General features: G+C 38.8%; 1 protein-coding gene across 2 annotated transcripts in view; it reads left to right on the top strand.

The window, feature by feature from the left end:
* The first annotated feature begins 886 nt into the window (after positions 1–886).
* Positions 887–21,608, top strand: part of APOO (apolipoprotein O) — a 28,264-nt gene continuing 7,542 nt past the window's right edge. Inside the window, exons 1-7 of one of the 2 annotated variants that reach the window (XM_082277714.1) lie at positions 887–927; positions 4,907–5,014; positions 7,336–7,455; positions 10,091–10,145; positions 11,193–11,288; positions 13,217–13,308; positions 18,332–18,439. In XM_082277714.1, the coding sequence (XP_082133840.1) occupies positions 919–927; positions 4,907–5,014; positions 7,336–7,455; positions 10,091–10,145; positions 11,193–11,288; positions 13,217–13,308; positions 18,332–18,439 (588 nt within the window). In that variant the 5' untranslated portion in view covers positions 887–918. Of the gene's footprint in view, positions 928–3,074; positions 3,098–4,906; positions 5,015–7,335; positions 7,456–10,090; positions 10,146–11,192; positions 11,289–13,216; positions 13,309–18,331; positions 18,440–21,608 lie in introns of those variants that run through there. The other variant, XM_082277715.1, reaches the window with a different exon arrangement.

Here is a 21,608-nt window from a genome sequence, read left to right as displayed (position 1 = left end):
TCCCACGGACCCCCAGCCCCCTCAGCAGCATGGCAGTACAAAAAGCAGAAAAGGCCTTGGCTCTGTGTAAGCCCTGCTCAGCAGTAACAAAAACATCTCTGTATTATCAATCCTGTGTTCAGCACAAACCCAGTACCAGCCACTGTGAAGGAAAGAAACTCTACCCCAAGCAAAACCAGCCTACCCATCCAAATTATACTGCAGCGAGAGAGGAGCAATGAAGCTGGTGAAGCAAAAGTCCTGTGAGGAGCAGCTGAAAGAGCTGGGGTTGTTCAGCCTGGGGAAAAGGAAGCTCGGGGGTGACTTTAGCACTCTCCTGGCAGGAGAGTGTAGCCAGGTGCGGCGCGGTCTCTTCTCCTAGGCAGCCTGCGACGGGATGAGAGGACACAGTCTTAAGTTATGCCAGGGAAGGTTTAGGTTGGACACTCGGAAGAATTTTTTCACGGAAAGGGTGAGTAGACACTGGAATGGACTGCTGGTGGAGTCACCGCCCCTGGAGGTGTTTAAGGAAAGACTGGACGTGGCACTCAGTGCTGTGATGTAGTTGACACGGTGCTGTTCGGTCATAGGTTGGGCTCGATGACCTCAGAGGTCTTTTCCAACCTAACTGATTCCGTGATCCTGTGACTGATTCTGTGATCTCCCAATACCCGAATCTTCTTTATAAAGGCTGCAAGGTAACACACCGAGCCATGCTGCGCGGCTGCGGACTAGCGTGTGCGCCCTTTCGGCACTCCGGCACCTCACTTTTGTCCGCACCAGCCCTGAGGCGCCGTTCCCGCGCGGCAGACAATGAACACCGGACCGCCCCCGCTTCCCGAGCGGCGCCGGCCCCAGGCGGGCGCTGGGCGGGGACACCGCTCGTGACGTCACGCCGCGGTGACGCCATCGCTCCGTCGCCGCGCGCCCGGCGCCGCCATGTTCAAGGTGAGGAAGGGTCCCCGCGGCCGGGCCGGGCCCGCGCCGCCGGCAGCGCTCGGGGCCGCGCCGCCGCCTCCCGCGCTCCGCCCGCGGGCTCTGCCTTTAGCTCTTCGCAGGCTCTTAGTTCCACTCTCCTTGCAGCTGCTTAGTCGCTCCTTTTAGCGCTTCAGAACCGCGTGTCCTCCGTGTTGCATGAAAAGAGAACATTCCTTGCTTAAACTGCGCCTGGGATACAGCCGCGCGCAGCTGTGTTGCCGCAGAGCTTGGATTCGTGCGTGCAGATCACACTCCTTCTTTACAGCTTCTTCTTCTTTTGAAATTGCTTCCAGCAGCGCGGAGCTGTGTTACCGTAGAGTCTGGGTTCGTGCAGTTGTCGCTTGAAAGCGTCGACTGGGGCTTGAGGAGTGTCCCTTTAGTGCGTGAAGGTTGTCCGTGAAGCCTGCGAAAAGCGCGGTCCGGGTCTCGCTGTCTCAAAGGTCTTTGCCTCTGATAAGAGCAGCCCCAGATCCCATCAGGCTAAAAGCGAGCTCTGTGTGTCAGTAAGATAGTTGTTACGGCTACTTTTTTTAAAAAAAAAAAAAAAACCAACGAAAAACCTGGTGCTGCTCGATTCTCGATACTCAATTTCCTTGGTACCACTTTCTGTGTCAAATATTGATAATATGTCTAGATACCAATATACTGAGTATACCAAATACTAATACATAACTGAAACACAGTAAGTTGCGTCTCAACATGAGGAAGAACTTTACATTGAGATGGCAGAGCACTGGAACAGACTGCCCAGGGAGGTCGTGGAGTCTCTGGCAACACTCAAAGCCCACCTGGACATGTTCCTGTGTCACCTGCTCCAGGTCACCCTGGCTTGGTGGTGGGGTTCGACTGGATGATCTCCAGAGGTCCCTTCCAGCCCTGACAATTCTATGAATCTGGGGTACTGATGTGCTGAGCCTTCACTTCCTCTGCTCTTTTCACAACTTTTTTCTTTTCGTGCTTTAATGTTGTGGCAGCTGCTGGAATTCTTTTGTTCTCAGAATCATTGAGAATTCCATAATTGATACTGAATTGTCATTAGAGGGGTTATATGTGAACCTATGCATTTAGGCAGTATGCATAATATGAGTACTTTTATACAGCCAGTGAGGATTTAGGTGCTGCAGGCCAGCCTCATGTTATGCCTCTGAGAGCCAAAGGGGAAGGCGTTTTTTTTGTCCTTTTTTTGTCCAGGGTATTTGTGCTTCAGGGACAGGAGTGTTCAAGAGTTTGGATTTTGGTTTTATGTTTTTATAGTTCAGGTTGAGAAATGGGAGGAAGAATAGAAAAAGAAGAGAAAAATGAAGCAGTTACATACATTAGGTCCAGTTCCAGCCTTCTCAAAAGTAGGGTCAAGCTTTTCCTATGTGGTGTTTAAAGACAAACTTGAATTCTTCAGCTGGAGAGGAGTAAATGTATCTTTTTTACTTAAAATAGCTGCAGAGCACTGCCAATAGAAAAGAATGTCAGCTCTGCTTTTCTGATACTGGCTGCATGGCTGTAAGACTGGCAGGCTGAAGGCACAGCTCAATCAGTCAAAATGTTTACTAAACCAGTTGTTTTAGTAATACATTGTTAGTATGGAATTCAAAAATGAGATCCTAGAGGGAGTTTTGGAAACAAGAAGTGCAGCAGTTGATCTTTCATACTCCCAAATAAATACCTCTGTTTGCACAAATACGCAGTATTTCAGCAGCAGTTCTGTCTGTCCCATAAGGCTGATGTAGGGGACCATTGCAGTATGACTTGAACAGCACATTTAAGAAGAGATTCAACTTGCACTTTTAGTGGTTAATTTCATTTTGCTAAGAAGTAGAACTGATGGAAAATGTCTGCACTTCAGTATCTTGATAATATAAACAGTTGACCTTTTCAGTCTGAGTAGTTTTGTGATTGCCAATACTGTTTTGTGAAACCAAGGTGCTTCCAGTGTTGTGCTCTGCTGTTTGTGTCTTTATATAAAAATCTCAAATTTTTAAAGCATTTGGATTTATGGTTTCTGCTGGTGACGCTTAGCACCATTTACTGTTTGAAAACATATTTCAGAATGAAAATGCATTTAGATTTTTGCCTTTACAGTGTCACAACAATTTTGCAGTGAAAAAAGGAAAGATTGAGGAAATAAACACTACAGCTATTAATGGTTAGTAGCATTTGTTTTTGTCCTGGCTAACGGAAGTATGTGAAAAGTGTTTAAGCAAACACTATTAAAGATTATCCTTGTCTTTCCTTGGCTGTGAAACAGCTGATCCAGTCATTGTGGTGTTTCATTTATAGTGCTTTAGTAATGAGTCCATAAATTCAGACAAGGAAAAACTTCCATTGTAAGCAAGTTTTTCCATACATTTTGACCCATCAGATCCCTTATGTCTTCCAGAAAAGCAATCCTGTGACCTAGTTCTTGTGTGCTGTTTTCTACGCATAAATGAACATTTTCAGGAAGTTTGACAACTATATCGTCTAATTTTTAGTTGGAGGTGTCTCTTGGTTACATTTAATAAACATTCCACCTGCAAAGCAGTGGAAGAAATTTAAGCTGCAAATGTGCAACTGCTTACAATAAGCTGATGAGATCTGGATAATTTTAAAGCTGTTTTCTAACAGTTCTGGAACAAACAGAAAGAGCAATTGTGCCGTGGCTGGGCCAGTTACCACCGTTACAGCACGAAGGACGTGCTGGTTTGACCACGGCTTCAGTCTCACAAGCAGCTAGGTCAATGCAACAGACCCTATTATTTCCAAAAAGGAAGAGGCCTTGCTGCCTTCTCCTTTCTCGTCCCTTCTTCCCTGGACCACACAGTTCCTCTGGTGCTTGTCAGGCTGTTTCATGGATGGGTTCAATTTACTAATCCCGCACAAAGCTCTCCACTTCTCTTTCAGGATTAATCTTTTGCCAAATTGGCAAGGTGAATTGCCTCACAGTGGAAGCATCCGGCCACCAAAGCTAGGGCAAGGTGAGCAGCAGGACTTCTGGGAGCCAGTGCTGGAGAGGAGCCACACGCCTCCAGTTTGGTGTTAGATCCACTCGTGCTGTAACCTGATCCAGCAAAAACCAGGCTGTTGTAACTCTGCACATTTCCATGAGCAGTAACAGGAGTATGAGACATTAAAAGCTTTCCCACTGACATTTCTGGAGTTACACTTTGCTGTTAATAAGGATGTGCATTTGCTGGAAAATGCTCTCTTGACATTCTTGGTTTACTGTGCAGCTAAGATTTTTATCTTCTGTTTTTTAAGTTGAAGCAGAATTTCTCATTAAGAAATAAAATTTAGTGTAGGTCCTGAATATTGGAAGAATTATATCCACCTTACTCATGGTGGTTGTATTGTGTGATTGGATTGAATTTAGAGTATTCAAAAAACAGTCTAGTAATTGGTGTTTCTGACAGAGAAGTAGGAGACATTCCTAAAATTCTTAGAAAGTACTGATTTTGTTCTGGTATTTATAGCTGTAGGTCTTATTGTTTTCCTAAATGTAGATGCAAATATTAAGTAGAAGTAAAACACTGAACTTCTTGGTACTAACTATGGAAAAATTGAGGTATTGTGGGCATTCATGAAGTTGATTAAAATATGAATATAATCTTGCTATTTAAACTGAGAAAGTTAATACAAAAAATATTTCAAATGAGAGAAAATGAGATCTTTTTTGTGAGATGAAAACTGGTGAGATTAGCCTTTATTTCTTCTAGATTAGTGTTTATTTCTACTGTGTCTGTTAGCCTTAGGCTTTTCCAACTACCATCTGGAGTCATTTAGATGTTACCATTTGGGTGCCTGAGAGCATTAGGTTGTGTACTGCTGACTGCCCTTTCTCCTAATTTCCAAGCATCTTAATATATCACTTTTTACCATGTAGAGGGACATAAACATTGTCTACCTGGATATGTTCAAACATGTTGCTGTTTTGTTTGCACATAATGATGTACTTGTCTTCCTATAATGTTTCCAGGTAATTCGGCTGGGGGCCACCCCTGTCAGCCTGGGCTTGCTCTCTATCCAGGTTTATGCTGCTTCTTCAGAGAAGACTTCCAAAAAAGAGTTGCTGAAAATTGAGGAGGTAAGTATGGTTAGAGCCTTAGTGCTCTTCTATCTAAAGAATTCTGAAAAATATTTATTTTGATGTGTGAAAGCATTTAGGTACATCTTGTCACCTTTTGTATTCATGCCTTGATATTTCTCAATTTTCCACAACAGACACATCTGTATAGTTTTGCTTTTACCTGGGCATCACATTTGATGTTCTTCACTTGATAGTGCCAGGCTTGCTTGTGTGTTAGATCTTTTTCCTACATAAAAGCCTTGTATTCTTCATTCAGAAATTACGTTTTCATGTTTGTAGATTTACTTATTGGTATATTTCAAATCCACAGGAATATTTTCTTTGCTTTTTATCCAGATAATACCACTTACTTTTTGCTGTAAGTACTGTTGGTAAATTCTAATAAAAATTCATTTATGTTCTCCACTAAAACAGGAAATCAGAGTGTTTTATTTCTAAAAACATTCTCTTTTTTATGATCCAAATTCTTGTCTGGCAATACTTTGAATCCACTATAGTAGTCTACAGAACTTTACCAGTTTTTCTTTATTCACAGTATTCAGACCTTAGCAACAACAAATACAATAAGTAGTGGTAATAAATACCCGCTATATCTTCATTTCTTTAAGATGTTACAAATGTCTTGCTTATAAGTAGAGCTTTAAAATACCCTGTCAAACTGTAGATTCACCAGCATTGTTGCACAGGCTTTTAAAAGTCTCCAACATTAAAAAAAAATTTAATAGAAGTAGTTCATAACTAAATCCAGCTTTATATCCATGAAAGCGTGCAGTTGTTTAAAGTTGTTTCAATCCAAGCTGAAGTGTTGTTACATAAGCACTAGAACTGAGTTAGACTCGTGTTTGTGCATACTTAGGTGTTTTGGCTGTGTCTGCATGGGCAGTTCCCTTGTACACAGTGAGAGGAGCCGTAGTTGCTGTGGGCTCCTGGCCCTCCCTGGCCCGGGAACCTCAGCCTGGGCTGTCGCGTGCCCAACCTCTGCTGGCCTGAGTCAGGCGTGAGGCAGCAGCGTGGAGTTCATGTGAGCTGAGTAATGGGCTTGCCATCAACTCCAGCACAGCAGAATGTGCAAGCCTTGGAGTTTTGGCTGCCTTTCTTGCCATTCACAGGGTGTTAGTTTGGATCTCTACTGTGTCAGCTGTCTAGTTTCATAAAATATATGGGAATTTCCTTATCTCCGAGGCTTCTGTCCCTGTGCCAGACATTGCTGTTAGGTTGTCCAACAGGATCAAAGTTCAGCTTGTGACTATGATTGCCAGGGATGACCAGGTTTCCTAGGGAAATGAGGCTGAAAATCCTTGTCTTTCAAAGTATTATGGGAAATCCAGCTGCACAAGTTATCAACTTATTGGAGAAATTCTATGTAATTTTATGTTATGTTATGGTTAGCAGGTTTTTTGATTATGACAGACAGTTCTTTTCCAGCTGATCATGAGAAGAGGGCTAGCTACATTTTAATGCAGCAATACTTGGCAGTCATCAGTTTATAATAAACTACTAAATGGAGTATAAATATGGTATAAAATATAAGCTTTTTATACTAAACAGTGTAGTATATAAACTGCTCGAAATTTTAATATGTTTTGTTTTGATCTGAACTTTGCTGTTCATCTTCAACAGTACAGACTTCGGTCTTTTTTTTTTAATGGAATACAATTTCAAATATGCTTAGGTAATTGTAGTAAATGTTGTGATTCTCCACCCTAAAGAGGGTGGTTTAGCATTTATTATGTGCAGGTGCCCATTGCTCGTTACAGTTCCTCTTTGCTCAGTGCCAGGGTGCCATTAGTGCTGTCAGTTGCTGATGTGGTTAATGACCAAAGGTTGGGATGTTGTACCATTTTCCTGCTCAGTAACAAACAGGCACATTTGTATTGGATGTTACCTTTGTTAGAAGCTGCTTAGGCTCTTTAATGATGGCTTGTGCAAATATAGAAAATGATTGATTGTGATTTCTAGTACATTCAGTATGTTAACTGGGAACCAGAAGTGCTGATTAAGGTGAGAAACATTTTTCACAATTATGTTGTGTGTTCTTATTAAACTAGTTTAATATTAATTTATAACTTGTGACTTGGATCATATAGCAGCTATGAATGAATTGTATAGCAGTTAGAAGTCATCTTCATCATAATTATGTGCTGTATAATTAAACTTTGCTCATAATGGTTGTCTCAGAGCTGTGTGAATTTTTATTATGCATTGTTTATGTAGTAAGCACAGTGTTAGGTGTTCTCTGCTTGGACTGTTCATGCCCTGAAGACCTACTTACAGAATTACACCTTTGTTTTTAACATCTTGTTTGCTAATATTCACAGCTGTCACTGTACTCCTCCCCAGCTCGTGAGACTAAATATGTGGAGAATCCCAAAACGGAGTTGGAAGAGGGAGTTTCCCATTTACGGCATGTTATGGAGCCATATACAGCCTGGTGTCAGGTATAATGGTTTGTATTGCAGCTGGTGATGGTTCGGGGATAAAGCTCCAGCAGGCATTGTGGTTTGCTTTTTCAGAGTTGGAAGTAACAAACAGCAGCAAAATAAAAGTTAATAGCTGTAAAAGCATTTCTCAAAAATGCTGCATCACCTAAAGTTTTCTGCATTGCTTAAATTTTCCACAGTTCAGGTCATATTTTATTTACCCTCTTGTCACACAAAACCAGTTGTGTCTCTGTACTAATTTGCTGAACTAAACCCTGGATTTAGGGGTTCTCCTTCCAAAAGAATGAAAAGAAAATTAACTAAAGCATAGAATTGTTTTCTGAAGTGAACTTTAGGCTTAAATATACCTAGAGATACCTGAATTTGGCACTTTTCTGTGGCTGAGGAAGATAGGATAGTGGTATTTGCAGTTTTCATGCTCAAGCAGGCCTTAAATTATCAAGCAGTGTGTTTTGGAGCAGCAAAACCAAGTTGCCCTCACTGCAACCGTGACAAAACACAACTTAGCAAAAAATAAATCAGTGTTTGCTGAACTGGAATGTTGAGGGAAGGAATGCAGCTCTCTGGAAGAGAGAAAATCCCATACCACTAAGCAGTGGTAAACCTAATCCCCAGACCTTGCCCCAAAACCTTCTCATACCATTAGGTAGTATGTTTAGAGTAAATAGTCATTAAATACAAAAATAGTCTCTGTAGCAGAGAGGAAAACCAAGATTTTTGTAGTCAATGCCTAAATTGTTGGTATTAGATTGCAAAGCCCCAGGATGGCTTTCTTGCTTTTTCCTGCTCAGGAAATGTTGAGTGTTACTTTTGAAGCAAGGGCATCCTTGCCCTGTGGTTGCCTCTTGGCAGCTTAAGTCGAGTTGCTGCTTTTCTGTCTGGTGTTATGAATCCCCTTAAGGTGCAAGCTGTTTGCCCAGCTCTCCATTGAAAGCCAAGCTGTGCAGATCAGGGTGTCCTTTCTGCCTGGAAATTCTCTTTGGTGGTACCTTTAATAGGATTGAAACATTTTTGCAGAGTTACTCAATCTAATGCTTCTGAAGTGCCCCCAGCAGGAGCACTGACTACAGTTTGAGAAAGGAAGGGGGGCTTTCTGCAGGATAGTCAGAGCTCTGGCCTCCTGAACACATGGGTTTTGGTTGGTTGTCTGTGTAACCCTAACTGGGGAATGAAATTGGAGAGGAGGTTAGTTCCCACTAGGACTAACTAAAGATAAGCCTTTAACCTTGCTTTATGTTTTGCTAACCTGTTGTAATCCTGTTTGTTTTATTTTTTTTGTCTGTCTGGTGATCATTGACATCAGATGTGCTCTTCTGCTCACACACAACAAGCCATTTCCTGGCAGTGGTTTACTGACTCATTTTATGAAGTGGGCACGTAAACTTTATGGGTTTGGGGCAACCTTACTTGCCTAACCGTAGGCGAAGGTAGCATTGATTTTGCACCCCCTTCCCATCCTTGCTGTGTTGAAGAAAGTAATATTTAGGTGTGTCTCAGTTGTCTTTAAAATCAAAAATAACCCAGGACAATGAGAATAAAATTGGTTGTGTTTGTATATCCATTTTACTTTTTCAAAATTAGTTAACTATAGTGGAAATGCAGCTCAAAACTCATGTACAAATGAGCCAGTTGTGTTTCAGCTGTGACAGAAGATCAGACTTAGTCTCTGGCATCTTTAGAGCAAGTTTGTCTTAAATTGGCTTTTCGTAAGACCAGTAGCCATTTAGAGTTATGCTGTGTGTCACATGTTAACACTTTTTCAGTCTCATGACAGATGAGGTTTTTTTATATCACTCTTGCCAGTGAGGAGATGAAAGTTCTAAAGATATTATCCCCATCCAGATGCAGTTCAGGTGGAATTGCAAGACTATTCTCTGCGTTAGCTTTGGGCATATATGTGTATGAATTTGTGCCCTAATTTTTAGTCAGCCTTACACTGTCTCTCTGTAGGATTATTAGCATAAATAACAATCAGCAGAGTTCTTTTTATTGAGATTTTCTCTTCTGTTTTGATAAAAGGCAATGTGAATTCTTCCTGAATATTTTCAGTCTGAAAAAACGGGGAACTGGTCTGTGGGGTCTATGCAGTGTCTTTGATTTACTTTGGACATCTATGGACATCTCATTTTCCAAGTCACTTCAAAATGCAGTCTTGTTAGCCTAAGACAGTCTTCTGGAAAGCGGAATTTATCGCCTTGCAGAATGAGTCACATACTCCTGTGAAGTGTGAAGAAGTAGTTTATTGCAATATTATACTTCTTTTCTTTGCATTACCTCAAGTATTTTTGCAATACCTACATACACTGAGAAACCTGAGATAATTCTGAGTTTCAGCTGTCTGATCTCAATAAAATACTGAGATTGACATCTGTGCTTTGAAGTATTATATTTCATCTTTTCCAAAGGCTCCTTTGAGAAAAATCTGTAAGTTATGCTAAACGTAATGTTGAGCAAGCGTAGCCCTGTAAGTGAAGGGTGGAAGTGGGAATAAAAGTAAGTTATTTTAGGGACCCATCATTTTTTTCTTTAGTGTTTTTTTTTTGTCTCCTTTCTTTGTCAGGTCAGTTACAGTCTATAGGTAATATTTTAGTTACTTGGTATCTATTTACCCTTGTTCTCTTTTTTTTTTTAGGATCTTTATGCCAAAGCTATGCCCAAATTAGAAAAAGCTGTTGAGCATGGTAGAGGTAAATCAGCTTAGTTTTCTTCACTAGCAATTTAAAATGCAGGACTGTGCTATGTCTTTAGTTTAAAGGGAATTCCATTAAGCATCACTGTATGTATAATTGCTAATGCATTTAAAACTACTTTATTTCCACTGTGTATCTGTTTGAATTTCCTTTGTGGGTCACTTATGACACTACATTTCTAAACAATTAAAACTAGAGACCAGCATTTATGTTTATCAATGTCACTAAAAATTAGTTATGCAGGAAAAGACGGGGAAAAACCCTCACAATTTATTCCCAGCCAGCTCTATTTGCTTGACTCAGCCTGTAGCAGTATTTGCTTGACCCAGCTTAGTAGCTGAAACCTACTGTAAAGTATATTACTTCTTGCTAGCATTAGGTCTTTTGTTTGTAATGTTTATCCTTGTCATTTTGGTTTTCTTCCATAGATCTTAATTTGTTTTTGTGAGCATCCTTTCATACTTATGCTTACCAGGACTGAGCATGGATGCTATGTAGAGCACATTTCAGATACTGCACCTCTTTTCTTTAAACTTAGTGGTTTCAGTCCTTTGAATTCGTTTGCATGGAAGATTTTCCAAAGTTTCCGTTCCCCCCACCAGACTCCCATATTCAAGTGCACTTTATTTTTGCTGTGTCTTTCCATTGTTCTGTGATGTGGTTTTTGTACAATACTTTACTGAAACTATTTCTTGTTAACATGTAACTGTAAAATGCCATTTTGTAAAGGTTTTTATCATTTAATTTGAAAAAGACATGATTGAGATGCAAAAGAGGAAAACAAAACAGATGGCCCAGGAGCAAAGACAAAGCTCCTATGAAAATTGATGAATACAATACAATGCTCAGTTTCATTCATGTGTCACTAGAGAAGATCTCAAAGGCTTTGAATTTTTTGCCAGCATATCTAAAATGGGCATGATAATTAAATGTGTTTTGATAACTCTTGGTGTTTTGTAACAATTGCCAGCGTGTATTGATGATTCCTTATCACAAAAACACTTTCACATTACATTAAAGCACTTTGTTCTGGCTTCTTTTCAGAGGGCTATGAATTTCTCCAAAAACCCCCTGCTGGATTTTATCCAAGACTTGGTGTGATAAGTTTTGCTGGAATTATTGGATTGTTTCTTGCTAGAGGTAAGTGAGAACCATTTGAACTGGTTATGTTATGATTTTGGGTAATTTATTTGTGGGTTTTAGGGTACTAATTTTTAATTGTGACAATGAGATCTGACTAAACTGTACCAGCATGTTTCTACAGTGTTGCTTCAATTATAAAGAAACTTCATGGAAAAGGTGTTTAATAACCAACAATTATTGTTTTATCCCTGCTGTATTTGTTACTAGAATCTAGTCTTCTGTATTTCCCTGTTGTAGCTTAGTATAACAAAAATGGGGAAGGACTGGTTTGGTACTTTTTAGCCTAAAAATATTTTTAATTTTTGAAGTTCTTGATCACATATGTCCCTGTAGAAAACAACAGGGGAGTGAATTATGGCAAAATACAGATGTTCCTGAACTATGATATGTGTCCAATTAGGTGTATATTTGAGTTTCTTCAAAGTATTATGTGTCCAGGCACAGAACTGCTGCAGATGGTGATTCAGCAAATAGACTTGTGAACTCTGGGTGTACTATAAATACCTGCACATTTTGCACTACAGAAAAGTGATACAGTTAATTTCATCACCCTTGTTGAAGAAATGTTCATGCTTTCCTAAAAAGAAGCGTTAGTTTAAGAAATGTTAAGTGTGAAAAATTATTTTGTGCTTACGTTGAGATATTCTTAATGCAGTGAAATGGAGGTAACAGAACTTTAAAGCTGTAGAATTTAAATACCAGTGAGGAGATGGTTTGGACAAAAATAAACCTTTGTGGGGCCTGAATGTGTTGAACAAACTGGAAGAGTGTGCTTGGCTGTATAGAAATTACAAGTGCACCTCAAAATATTTAATTTTCCTGTGAAGCTGGTGAAAGCAGTACTTTATTTTTTTCCTAAATGACATCAAGGTAACTTCCTTGTTTGACGTTCTTTTTCTTCAAATTTCTGCTTCTCAAGTAGTGTAATTATGAATGAGATCAGCTTTCATCATTTATGACTGCAGCAAAATGAGGGGAGAGCAGAAAGTGCAGTCATGGGACCGGAATTGAAAGATTAGAGGATCCTAAGTTTAATGAAAATAAAAATACCTCATACAAAAAATGTTAAATTTGTGTATCTTTTAGGATGGGAGCCATAATTTTAAAACTTTTTGTTCTGGTAATAGTTTATGATATGACTGTTACTTCCAGAAGGTATTCAAAACGTGGAAGGAAGTGCCCCTTAATTTTGATGCTACCAAAAGTTCTCTTTTTTCCTCTCTCCCTCCCTTGATCTTTGTGGAAAAACTGCCCTCTTGGAAGGTACAGATAAAATCCTTCAGGTCTAATCATAACACATGAATATACACAGCTGCTCTCTAAGTAGAGAATACAGTATTCAAAGTTTAATCATGTGAATATTGTGCAGTCATCCAGCTTGGTTTAAAATGCCATTGGAGATAATTAGTTTTAACCTTGTGTTGCAAATGGAGTCATGCACTTCACTTGTAAGAGAGCAGCAGCAATGTGCTTATTGATACAAAGCAATGATGTAAAAAGATTTGACAGCAAGGTTCACCTGATCAGTTAGTGCATAGAGGACAGGTCAGACAGACCTGTCTGGGGAGGATCGTTGAGTCACAGGGTTCAGAGACAACCTCCTTCCTTTCTAGACTCCTACTCCGAGGAGCTCAGGTGAAGCTGTGTCCAGTCCTAGTCCCAGACTCGATCAGCAGTTTATGCCCAAAGGATTATATGTGCACAGTGAATCTAAGATATGATCTTAGTGAAGCTTACAATGTTTAGCAAACTATTAGGGAGGCCTTTACTGATCAGAGTGATTGTTTCTTAAGAAACTGGTAGGATGGAAGAGAAAATACACTAAACTGTATTTAAGAGAATTGTATATAAATAAAATGTTGGGGCCATTCAGCTGTCTTGGTTAACAATGGTTTGTGTTTGTTGATTTTTTTGTTACAAAACAGGATCAAAAATAAAGAAGTTAGTGTATCCTGCAGCTCTCATGGGTATCGGTACCTCCCTGTATTACCCTCAGCAAGCAGTTGCTATTGCGAAGGTCAGTGATGATACCTTTCTTTGGAGAAGTCTCTTTACTTTGATTGTTGCCTCCTAGCTTCAAATTAACTGGTCATCCATGTTTAAAAGCCATGTCAGTGGCAATTAACAACATTTCAGTTATTTTGTCAAAGCAGATGCAGTCTGGGCTGAAAGACAATCGGACATGTTCCTTTCAGTGACTTTTTTTTTAACATCTGCAGTAGTGTCTTCAGTTAGAGGAATGTCATTTCCTTTCAGAATCTCTAACCTTGTAACACTAAATTAACATAAATATGCTAAGTGAGTATGGTTTGTGTGTTTACTTACAATACTGAAGAAGCCTGAAATATCTTGTGAGCAAATGAAAACAGTGTTTGAAAGAAAAAAAAAAGAGTTCTATAGAGAAGTCATCATAACATTTTGAGATAAATGTTATTGACATTTTCTGCCTTTTTTTGGTTAGGGTTTTAAGAAAGATAGCATGCATATTCTGGAATGGGATAAGAATTCTGCTGCAAACTTACTGGATGCCTTCCCTGTTCCTGGATTTGTTGTTCCAGGCACAAAGAAACATGTTAACTTGCAGTTGCTTAAGTGAGTTTCCTGTGAGAGCAAGAACTGAAGAGACCACAGAATTGCTTACAGCCCCTGCTGATGTTAGGTCATGTGCCTTGCTCTCCACACTTAGTGGTACTGGCAGATTCCTCAGTTCTCCATGTGTTTCAAATCCAGCTTTTAACCACTCACAGTGCACATACTTGTATCTTTCAGAAATTCTTTATGTTTCAGCCTTTGGTAAATTTGCTATCTAGTTGTTGGGCACTTGCTAATAACTCTGAGATGTCAGAATGGTAATATGATATTCTGAAGAACATATGATGTTCTTTAAAAACTGAAAGGTCATTGACTTAGGGAGAGTCAAAACTGCTGAGTTTGAACTCTGCCAGTGTGGTGGTACTCTGATCTTTGATGGAATCTTTTTTTAGTGCTTCCAGGATTCAGATGCTCTAAATACAGATAATTCTGTTGGCTTATTCTCAGAGAGTGAAAATTATGCAAGTGACAGGAAAAAAACCCATCAAAATTTAAGAAGCGTAGACATTTCTGTTGGAAACTGTGTATTAAAATTCTGCTTGCCTTCTGAACAGTGAAGTGGGAAGTGATTGAACGCTGTTCAAACTGATGTTACTGTTTTTAAAGAAGCTCAGTTCAGGCTTAACTATGGATTTGCTGCTAACAGCTTCACAATACTTAGTTTATTTTATGAGAACTTTGAAGTGCATGATTGCTCTTTGATTAATTCACAGTTCTTAGTTTGACTGTAATGAAAAATCTGATAGGAGATTGGAATAGGTTTAGCTTTGTTGACTTGGTCTGGACAGTAGACGTATGAATTTGGAAACTTCTGTGGGGAGAGTAATATCCTAGATACTGTTTTGGTTCCTCTAATCTATCTTGTGCTTTTCTTTTCTTAAAAAAGCAAAGTTTTAAGCATATCATATTTTACCATCCATAATTTTTAGGCTTTAATCTGAAATTGGAAACATCTTCCTCTCTATTAATTATTTTTAAATGTTTCATAAGCCTTTCAAAAAATGTCTGTAAACCTAGAAAGGAATGTCTGCAGTACAAAGCTCACTTGCCAAGTTAATCAAACAATACAGAAAATATTCTGGAACATAAATTTTAATTAGTTATTTTCTATATTATGTTCTTTTATTTTTCTTCCACACTTAAGTACTTCATCACTGCTTTTTCTTTTACAGTTGTATAATTCCCTTCATTGGGTCTTGTGTTGTTTGGTTTTTTTTTTAGTTTAGGAGTGTTTTGTTTCCTTCCCACTTTTATTTAAGACTTTCCAATGGAGAGTTGGAAATAAACATGGAAAAATGTATTTGTAGTTGAGGTCCAACACTTAATTCTCCGGAAGTAAAAATTTTTCTTCAATTAAGCTGTATGAATTCCTAAGTGGAGTTGTGGCAGCAGAGTTCATCATTGGTAACAGTTTTCAGACACTAATCGTCTAACTGAAGATGGAAGAAATGCATAGACTCTTATTTTTTTTTCCCTGCTTTAGTAATCATTATAATAAATCACAAATTTGTAAGGGATTTATTTCCTTACTGCCAGTATGACTTTACTTTTAATAACTTCGAACAAAAGGTCAGACTGTATATGTGGTAAGGGAACTGAATTTAATGCTAAAGTTTATTTTATTCTGGTGGAACCCTACTTAGTGTTTTGAAATGGTATTGCTTTCCAGATAATCATAATATATTCAAAATACTTTGTATTTACTGTGGCTTATCTTCCATCTGGAAAGAACTTTCCATTGTGTAGTTACTTAAACCACTCTATCATGAGAATTAAATTTTGTCATTCGTTATTAGAACCTTTCAAATTTGCTAAAGTACTGTGTGTTATGCTTTCATTCTTGAAAGAAATAAAATCTACCCAAAAGCAAGTTTTGTTTCTTTGACAGCAGACCACATTATTTCTATGTCTTTTGAACATATACCTTGTCCTTTGCTTAGATCAGTCTATAAGGCATAAACAGCTGCACTGGCACAGCTGAGAGCAGGACATGATTCCAGGAACTGTGAGTTGAAAAGCAGGAGCTGTGGTCACTTGATCCATGTTTGCTGCCGAATGTTCGTGAAATGGCACTTTGACTGCTTTGTTAACAGTGTAAATGTAGAAAAACCAGTGGATTCTCAGTTTAGTTACCCAGCATGAAATGTAGATAAAGAATTGCTAACTAAAATTCTGTATGTGTGTAATTGTGTGCAACATCCAGTATAGTCAGTAATGCATGCTTATGGTGCTATGTGGGATTAAAATATGGAAGCTCTTCTCCATGCACATTGGGCCTTGGAGACCCCTGGTGCTACCCCAGTAGTGCCCAGTATGGGTGTTGGTGGCCCATGGTCACCCCAAACTTTCAGAATCCCGCTGATTCTGAAACCACGTGATCTGACTTTTGAACTTGTTTGTTCAAGCTTAGCATACAAACCTGCTTACAGTGCTGCATTCAACAGTGATGGTATTCTAGCATGTTGACCTTGTATCTTGCCCTTCCAGTCTGCCTAGAACTGTATTTTCCAACTGTGAAAGTATCTGTGAGTCCTGGGTCTTGGGAGGTTTGTGCACTGGTGAAACATTGGTTGGTTTTGGCAGACTAAACTGTCAGGGTTGCTGTACCTTGTGATGTAGCTGCTTAATCCAGTGACATCAATGACCAATTTCTCATTTAATGCAATTTGTACATCACTTGGTCCTATGACTCCTAAAATAAGAACATTTTTAAGTTCGTACTGCTAGGCCTTTAGTGTGCTTTTAAATATTTTAATGGAGTGTTTTTAAGCAGAAAGAATAAAATAGCTTATGGATAGTTGTTTTTCTCATTTTATATTGATAGCTGTCTCTTCAGTAACATTGCAGACAAAACCAGCACTTTGTTTATTGAGGTTATTCTTCAGTCCTGGTAGGTTTGTACTGTTTGCACAAGCGATCACCATCTTTTCAGATGAACCCACTACTTTGTTGAAGTGCTTGAGAATGAACCCTCCTGATACTGAAAAACAAAATAGCTCTCTACACCTGTAAAATTTAAATTGGGCAGTTTTGGAGATTTAACTGGTTCACTTGCTGTGCTTTTGTCTGATGACCCTTTTCACTTTCGCCTATAGAGAAAACTCAGTGCATCCAATGGACTTGTTTAAACCAAAGTAATTGGTCAGATATGGTGACAGAAAGGCTACTTTGTATCTAAGACAGCCTATGTTTTGGATTTAGTTGTGACTTGGAAGTGTAGTTGCTGATTTGGGTTTGTTTTCTTTTAATTCTGTTTATTCAATAGCCTCTTTTGTAAGGTAGCAAACACATGGTATCTGCCCAGAAGCACATCCTTGTACCATTGTGTAATAACTGGTGTAATCAGTCTTGCTGATTTCAAATCAGACAAACAAGGGGAAGTGGCTCTTCACACCATGTGTACCCAGCACTAGAACCACTTGGCACAGGGATGCTAAAAATTTGCACTTCCCCTTGAACCCCATGCCAAAAGTTCATGGAAAGGAAGTTCTTTGGGCCTTTTTGCACTCATAAAAATCACCTCTGGCTCAGAAAATCTCTGAACAGTGAATTGATGGAGACTGGAAGAAACTTAAAAATGTAATTCAGAAACTTTTTCAGAAACATCAGAAAACTGTTTCAGAAACATTTACGCTTGCCCTGTTGTCAGAGTTTGGGTTTTCCAGCTTTGCCTGCTGTAGAAGATAGGGAAATACCTTCTTAGTGCTTGATTTCATATTTTTTTTTAGTTTAATAGCTGTTTAGTTGGACAGATTGTCCATTTTGCTGTTCTTCATATAGAAACTGATAGTGATATGAAAGTGAGTATAGACCTGAGCCCTGCTATAAAAACCTAACACTCTTTAGTTTTAAAGGGTGTTATAGATATAACAGTTCTATTTCACATAAGGGACAAGGGATACTGTTTTACTAGACTTAAGGCCTTTTCCTGTAGTAAAATAGCTGTTGGTGTAATATACCAAATACAGTCTTTCCTAGCTATGTTCTGTTTTGGGAGTTGACAGCTGGTTATTCACTACAGCCATCTATCAGCAAGTTCTAAAAAACAAATAAGAAGAAAATTAAAATTGCAAAATAGGGACAAACTTAAGTAGGGTTTTTTTGGTCTTTGAAATGGATATGGTTAAATTAAGAAATACTTTGCTTATGTTAATTATGTTGAATGTCAAATACTAAGAAAACCAGGATTGTTTCCACGAAGCATCGTTCCATTCCTGTTTGTACAGATATAGTCTCAGGTAGTCTTCGTATAGTTTTTAGCACATTATTTTTTCTTATTCCTCATGTGACGTTTTTTTCCCAAGATGTTTATTAATGCTGTACATCCTGAGCTTGAACAGGAAGAGTTAAACGTCTTGTGTTTTGAGACTTTTTCCACTTAAATAAGAAGCAAGGCAATATTCCCCAGATTATTACACTCATGCTTTCAAAAAACTTTTGTTTCAAAGGTTGCTGGCACACAGCTGTATGACTGGAGTCTTCAAGGATATATTGCTGTAGAATCTCTTTGGAAGGATAATCCTAAAAAGAAGAAATCTGGGGAAAAAGGTGATAAGGTAAGAAGTCTGAGGAACTTGATTTTTGAATTTACCACTGCCTCTTCAGTCAAAAAATTTACAGACAGCAGTGGTTTTGTTCCACTGTGACTTGGCCTTTATTTCTGAAGAGAAATTTTTCATTCTGTCTTTTTAAGCTGTTGGAAAACATTAGGCTTATTTCAACTTAAACTTTCAGAAATGCTGTTTGGAAGTTTCCTTTAGTATAATCTGATACAGATAAGCAAACAGATTTCTAGGAAATATGTGTAGATGGCTTAGTGAAGCATAGTATGAGAGACTGGAGAACTGAGCAAGTTGATTACATGTGTGCCAGGGAAAGCCTGTAAGGTTTTTAGGTATTTTTTTAAGCTGCTGCTTAATGAAATGAAAGTTCAAGTGTGTAATGTAAAGCTTCTGTGGTTTCAAATTCACTTCTAAACTCGCTGTGACTGGTAGAGAGATGTTTTGGAGATACAGTTGCACTTGAATAGACTGCAGGGATGGGACCGAGTTCCCTAGGTAGGGCTGGGTGTAGGACTCATTCCAAACAAGCTGGGTTGAAGAAATGCTCACATGTCCTGGCAGTTACTGAGTCTTCTGAGAGTGGAGACTTTCATCTGTGGATACTCATCTTGTGTTGGCCCAAGGCACTTCAGTAAATGAACTTGAATAAACAAAGGTTAGTTAATCATTCTGTACCTTTCCTAAAACCTAGGCTGTCAAAAAGAAACTCAGAAAAAAAGGCAATGTTAAAATATTTCAGAAAAAAAACCTGACAGCATTAGTAAAAAATAGCTGAACTTTTAATATTATTGTGTCCCAGGCTTTCAAAAGGAAACATGTGGTTGTTGTTGGAAGACAAAAACTTTTGACACTTTCATCTTATTATAAGGCTTATTCAAGCACTTGCTACCTCAGCAGAAAAACAAACACCGTGCAGAATTGCAGAGACGACTAAGCAAACACACTTCTTTCTCTTCCTCCTTGCAGAATCTTTAAATCACACCCCTTAGCTGCCAAAATATGTTACTTGCACAAAGGAGCAAAATGCCCCTTGATTGGTGTCCTCCTAAAGTTCATCTCATTGTTCAGATACTGTCAGTGTGAACTGTTGCTGTGTAACTTGGTGGATTAGACAAGATACAACAACCCTGTGACTCAAATGAAGAAAGAGGACTTGATCACTTGATGAAACTGCCTGCACTTCCTGTGTTCACGGATTTCTTACCACTGAGGCAAACAGCCTTACTGGTGCTTTGTCCTCTGAAGTTCCTAAAGAGAGGGTGCTGTCTCCCTGGTGTGCAGAGAAGCTGAACAGCAGCTCACATGCTTTTGTCTAGAATGGGGACTGAGAAGTGTTTGTAATGGAAGAAGGTTGCTCTGAAGCTTCCTTGGGCCTGGGTTGGTGAAACCATATGAAATACATAGTTGAGAATTTGGGTGGGTAGGGGTGGGTTTGTTTTGGATTTGTTTCGGGTTTGTTTCATATGGAAATAATCATATGGATTATTAGCAAATCATATAGACTTTTCAAGCAAAATAATTTCTGTTTAAGTTCCATTTTTTATTGGAGGTTTTTACTGATACAAAAGTGGCATGGAAGAAAATGCTTTTAACTATCATATACTAAAATTGGCAAAGCATTCTATGATAGATTCTGTGACTTCTGTTTTAATTTGATAACCTTGTGAAAGAATTTGGTTGCTTTTGTATGCATATTTCTTATTGTTGTCCTAGGCAGCTAGATTCCTGAAATAGTGAAGACAGGTCTAAATGTTACTCTTGAGTTGTTGTTGCAGCAGATGTAACCCATTTCATAAAACTATGCCAGAGCTAAAGACGTTATTTTGTTTTTGTGACATTTACTCCAGCATTTTCCTGTTGCTACACAAAGGATTCCTGCAAATAGTCAAGAATTAAAATGGGCGGCTCTTCTTGGCTTCTGTTAATTTGTTACATTGCTCATAATTTGTCTGATAGTCATAGGTACCACAGCTGTGCATAACTTCATGTTTGTGCAGCAATATGTCATTAAAATAAATGTGGTATGTTAATTTTCTGAAGGTTTTATGAAACAAAAACCTGTGCCAAATTGAGGTCATATCAACTGAATTCTGAGTTCTGCCAAGAAGGATGAATTCTGGGACCTTCTGTGCCTACATTTTAAAACACTGTGGCTGCAGCGCCTCCATACAGCAAGTCAGTCAGATAAATGTTTTTAATATGCTGTTGAAGGATGCAGCTCTTCAGGATATCAGGATAAAATCCTTCTGCTAAAGCCAAAGCACATAGAGAAACAATTTTCTTGACTTAGTTCTCACTTTGTCTTTTCTCTATACCATTCAAAGACTTCAGCTGTATTTTTAACAATTTTGGATTCTCTGTCTTCCAGCAACACTGAATTGGCCACCCTTGTTTTTAGTGAAGTGGCCAAATTGTGTAAAACCAGAACAGCACTGCAGCTCTGAATATATCCTTCTTTCAGCCCTTGTTCCTTTCTTGTTGTGTTTGCTCTTTCCCACTTGCAGAAAATTTAATTTCCCTCTCAGCTTCAGAGCCTGAGAGAAACTTTTACAGCATATTACTTGGTTTTCATTCCTGTCTAGTGTGCTGATGGACATCACCAGTGACTTAGCAATACTAATATATAATACGTACAATTTTTAAACCCACATGTTTTTATTACATATGCAAAATATATAAATATTTAAAATCTACCTCTATGGCTATCTCTGGGTATTTTGTTAAGTCCTAGCTGGTTAGAGAATGTCTCCAGGTGCAAAGAGGGCTCAGCTTTGGCTGATTTCCTGTACTTGCTCAGAACAAGTGTCGAGGAAACTATGGACCAGAACCTTCTTCACCTGAAAGCTCTGTTGAAAATTGTGGTGTCAGTGTTTTGACTGGGGAGCCTTCCCATCAGCATCACAGATTGTGACCATAACAAACCTTAAATTGTGTTTTAAGAGAGTTTTTAAGTCACTTGTGTTTTGGTCATCTTTTAAAACACAACATAAGCAGCTGAGAGAGCTTCTTTCTATAGAAAATGTGTGTCAGGCTTGGCTTTGGTAGCTTCTGAACAGGCAGGCAAAAGCTTGGTCATCTGAACTAAAAGACAAACATCTACTTCTGGCAGAAAATGCTGTTTCCTGTCATCCCCTCCTTTTATTGTTTGGTAGTAAGAAGAGTA

Source organism: Coloeus monedula, assembly GCF_965178545.1.
Source record: "Coloeus monedula genome assembly, chromosome: 3".
NCBI classification, from domain to species: Eukaryota; Metazoa; Chordata; class Aves; order Passeriformes; family Corvidae; genus Coloeus; species Coloeus monedula.
Note: the sequence above shows the minus strand (reverse complement) of the source record. Positions and strands in the feature narration are given on the sequence as shown.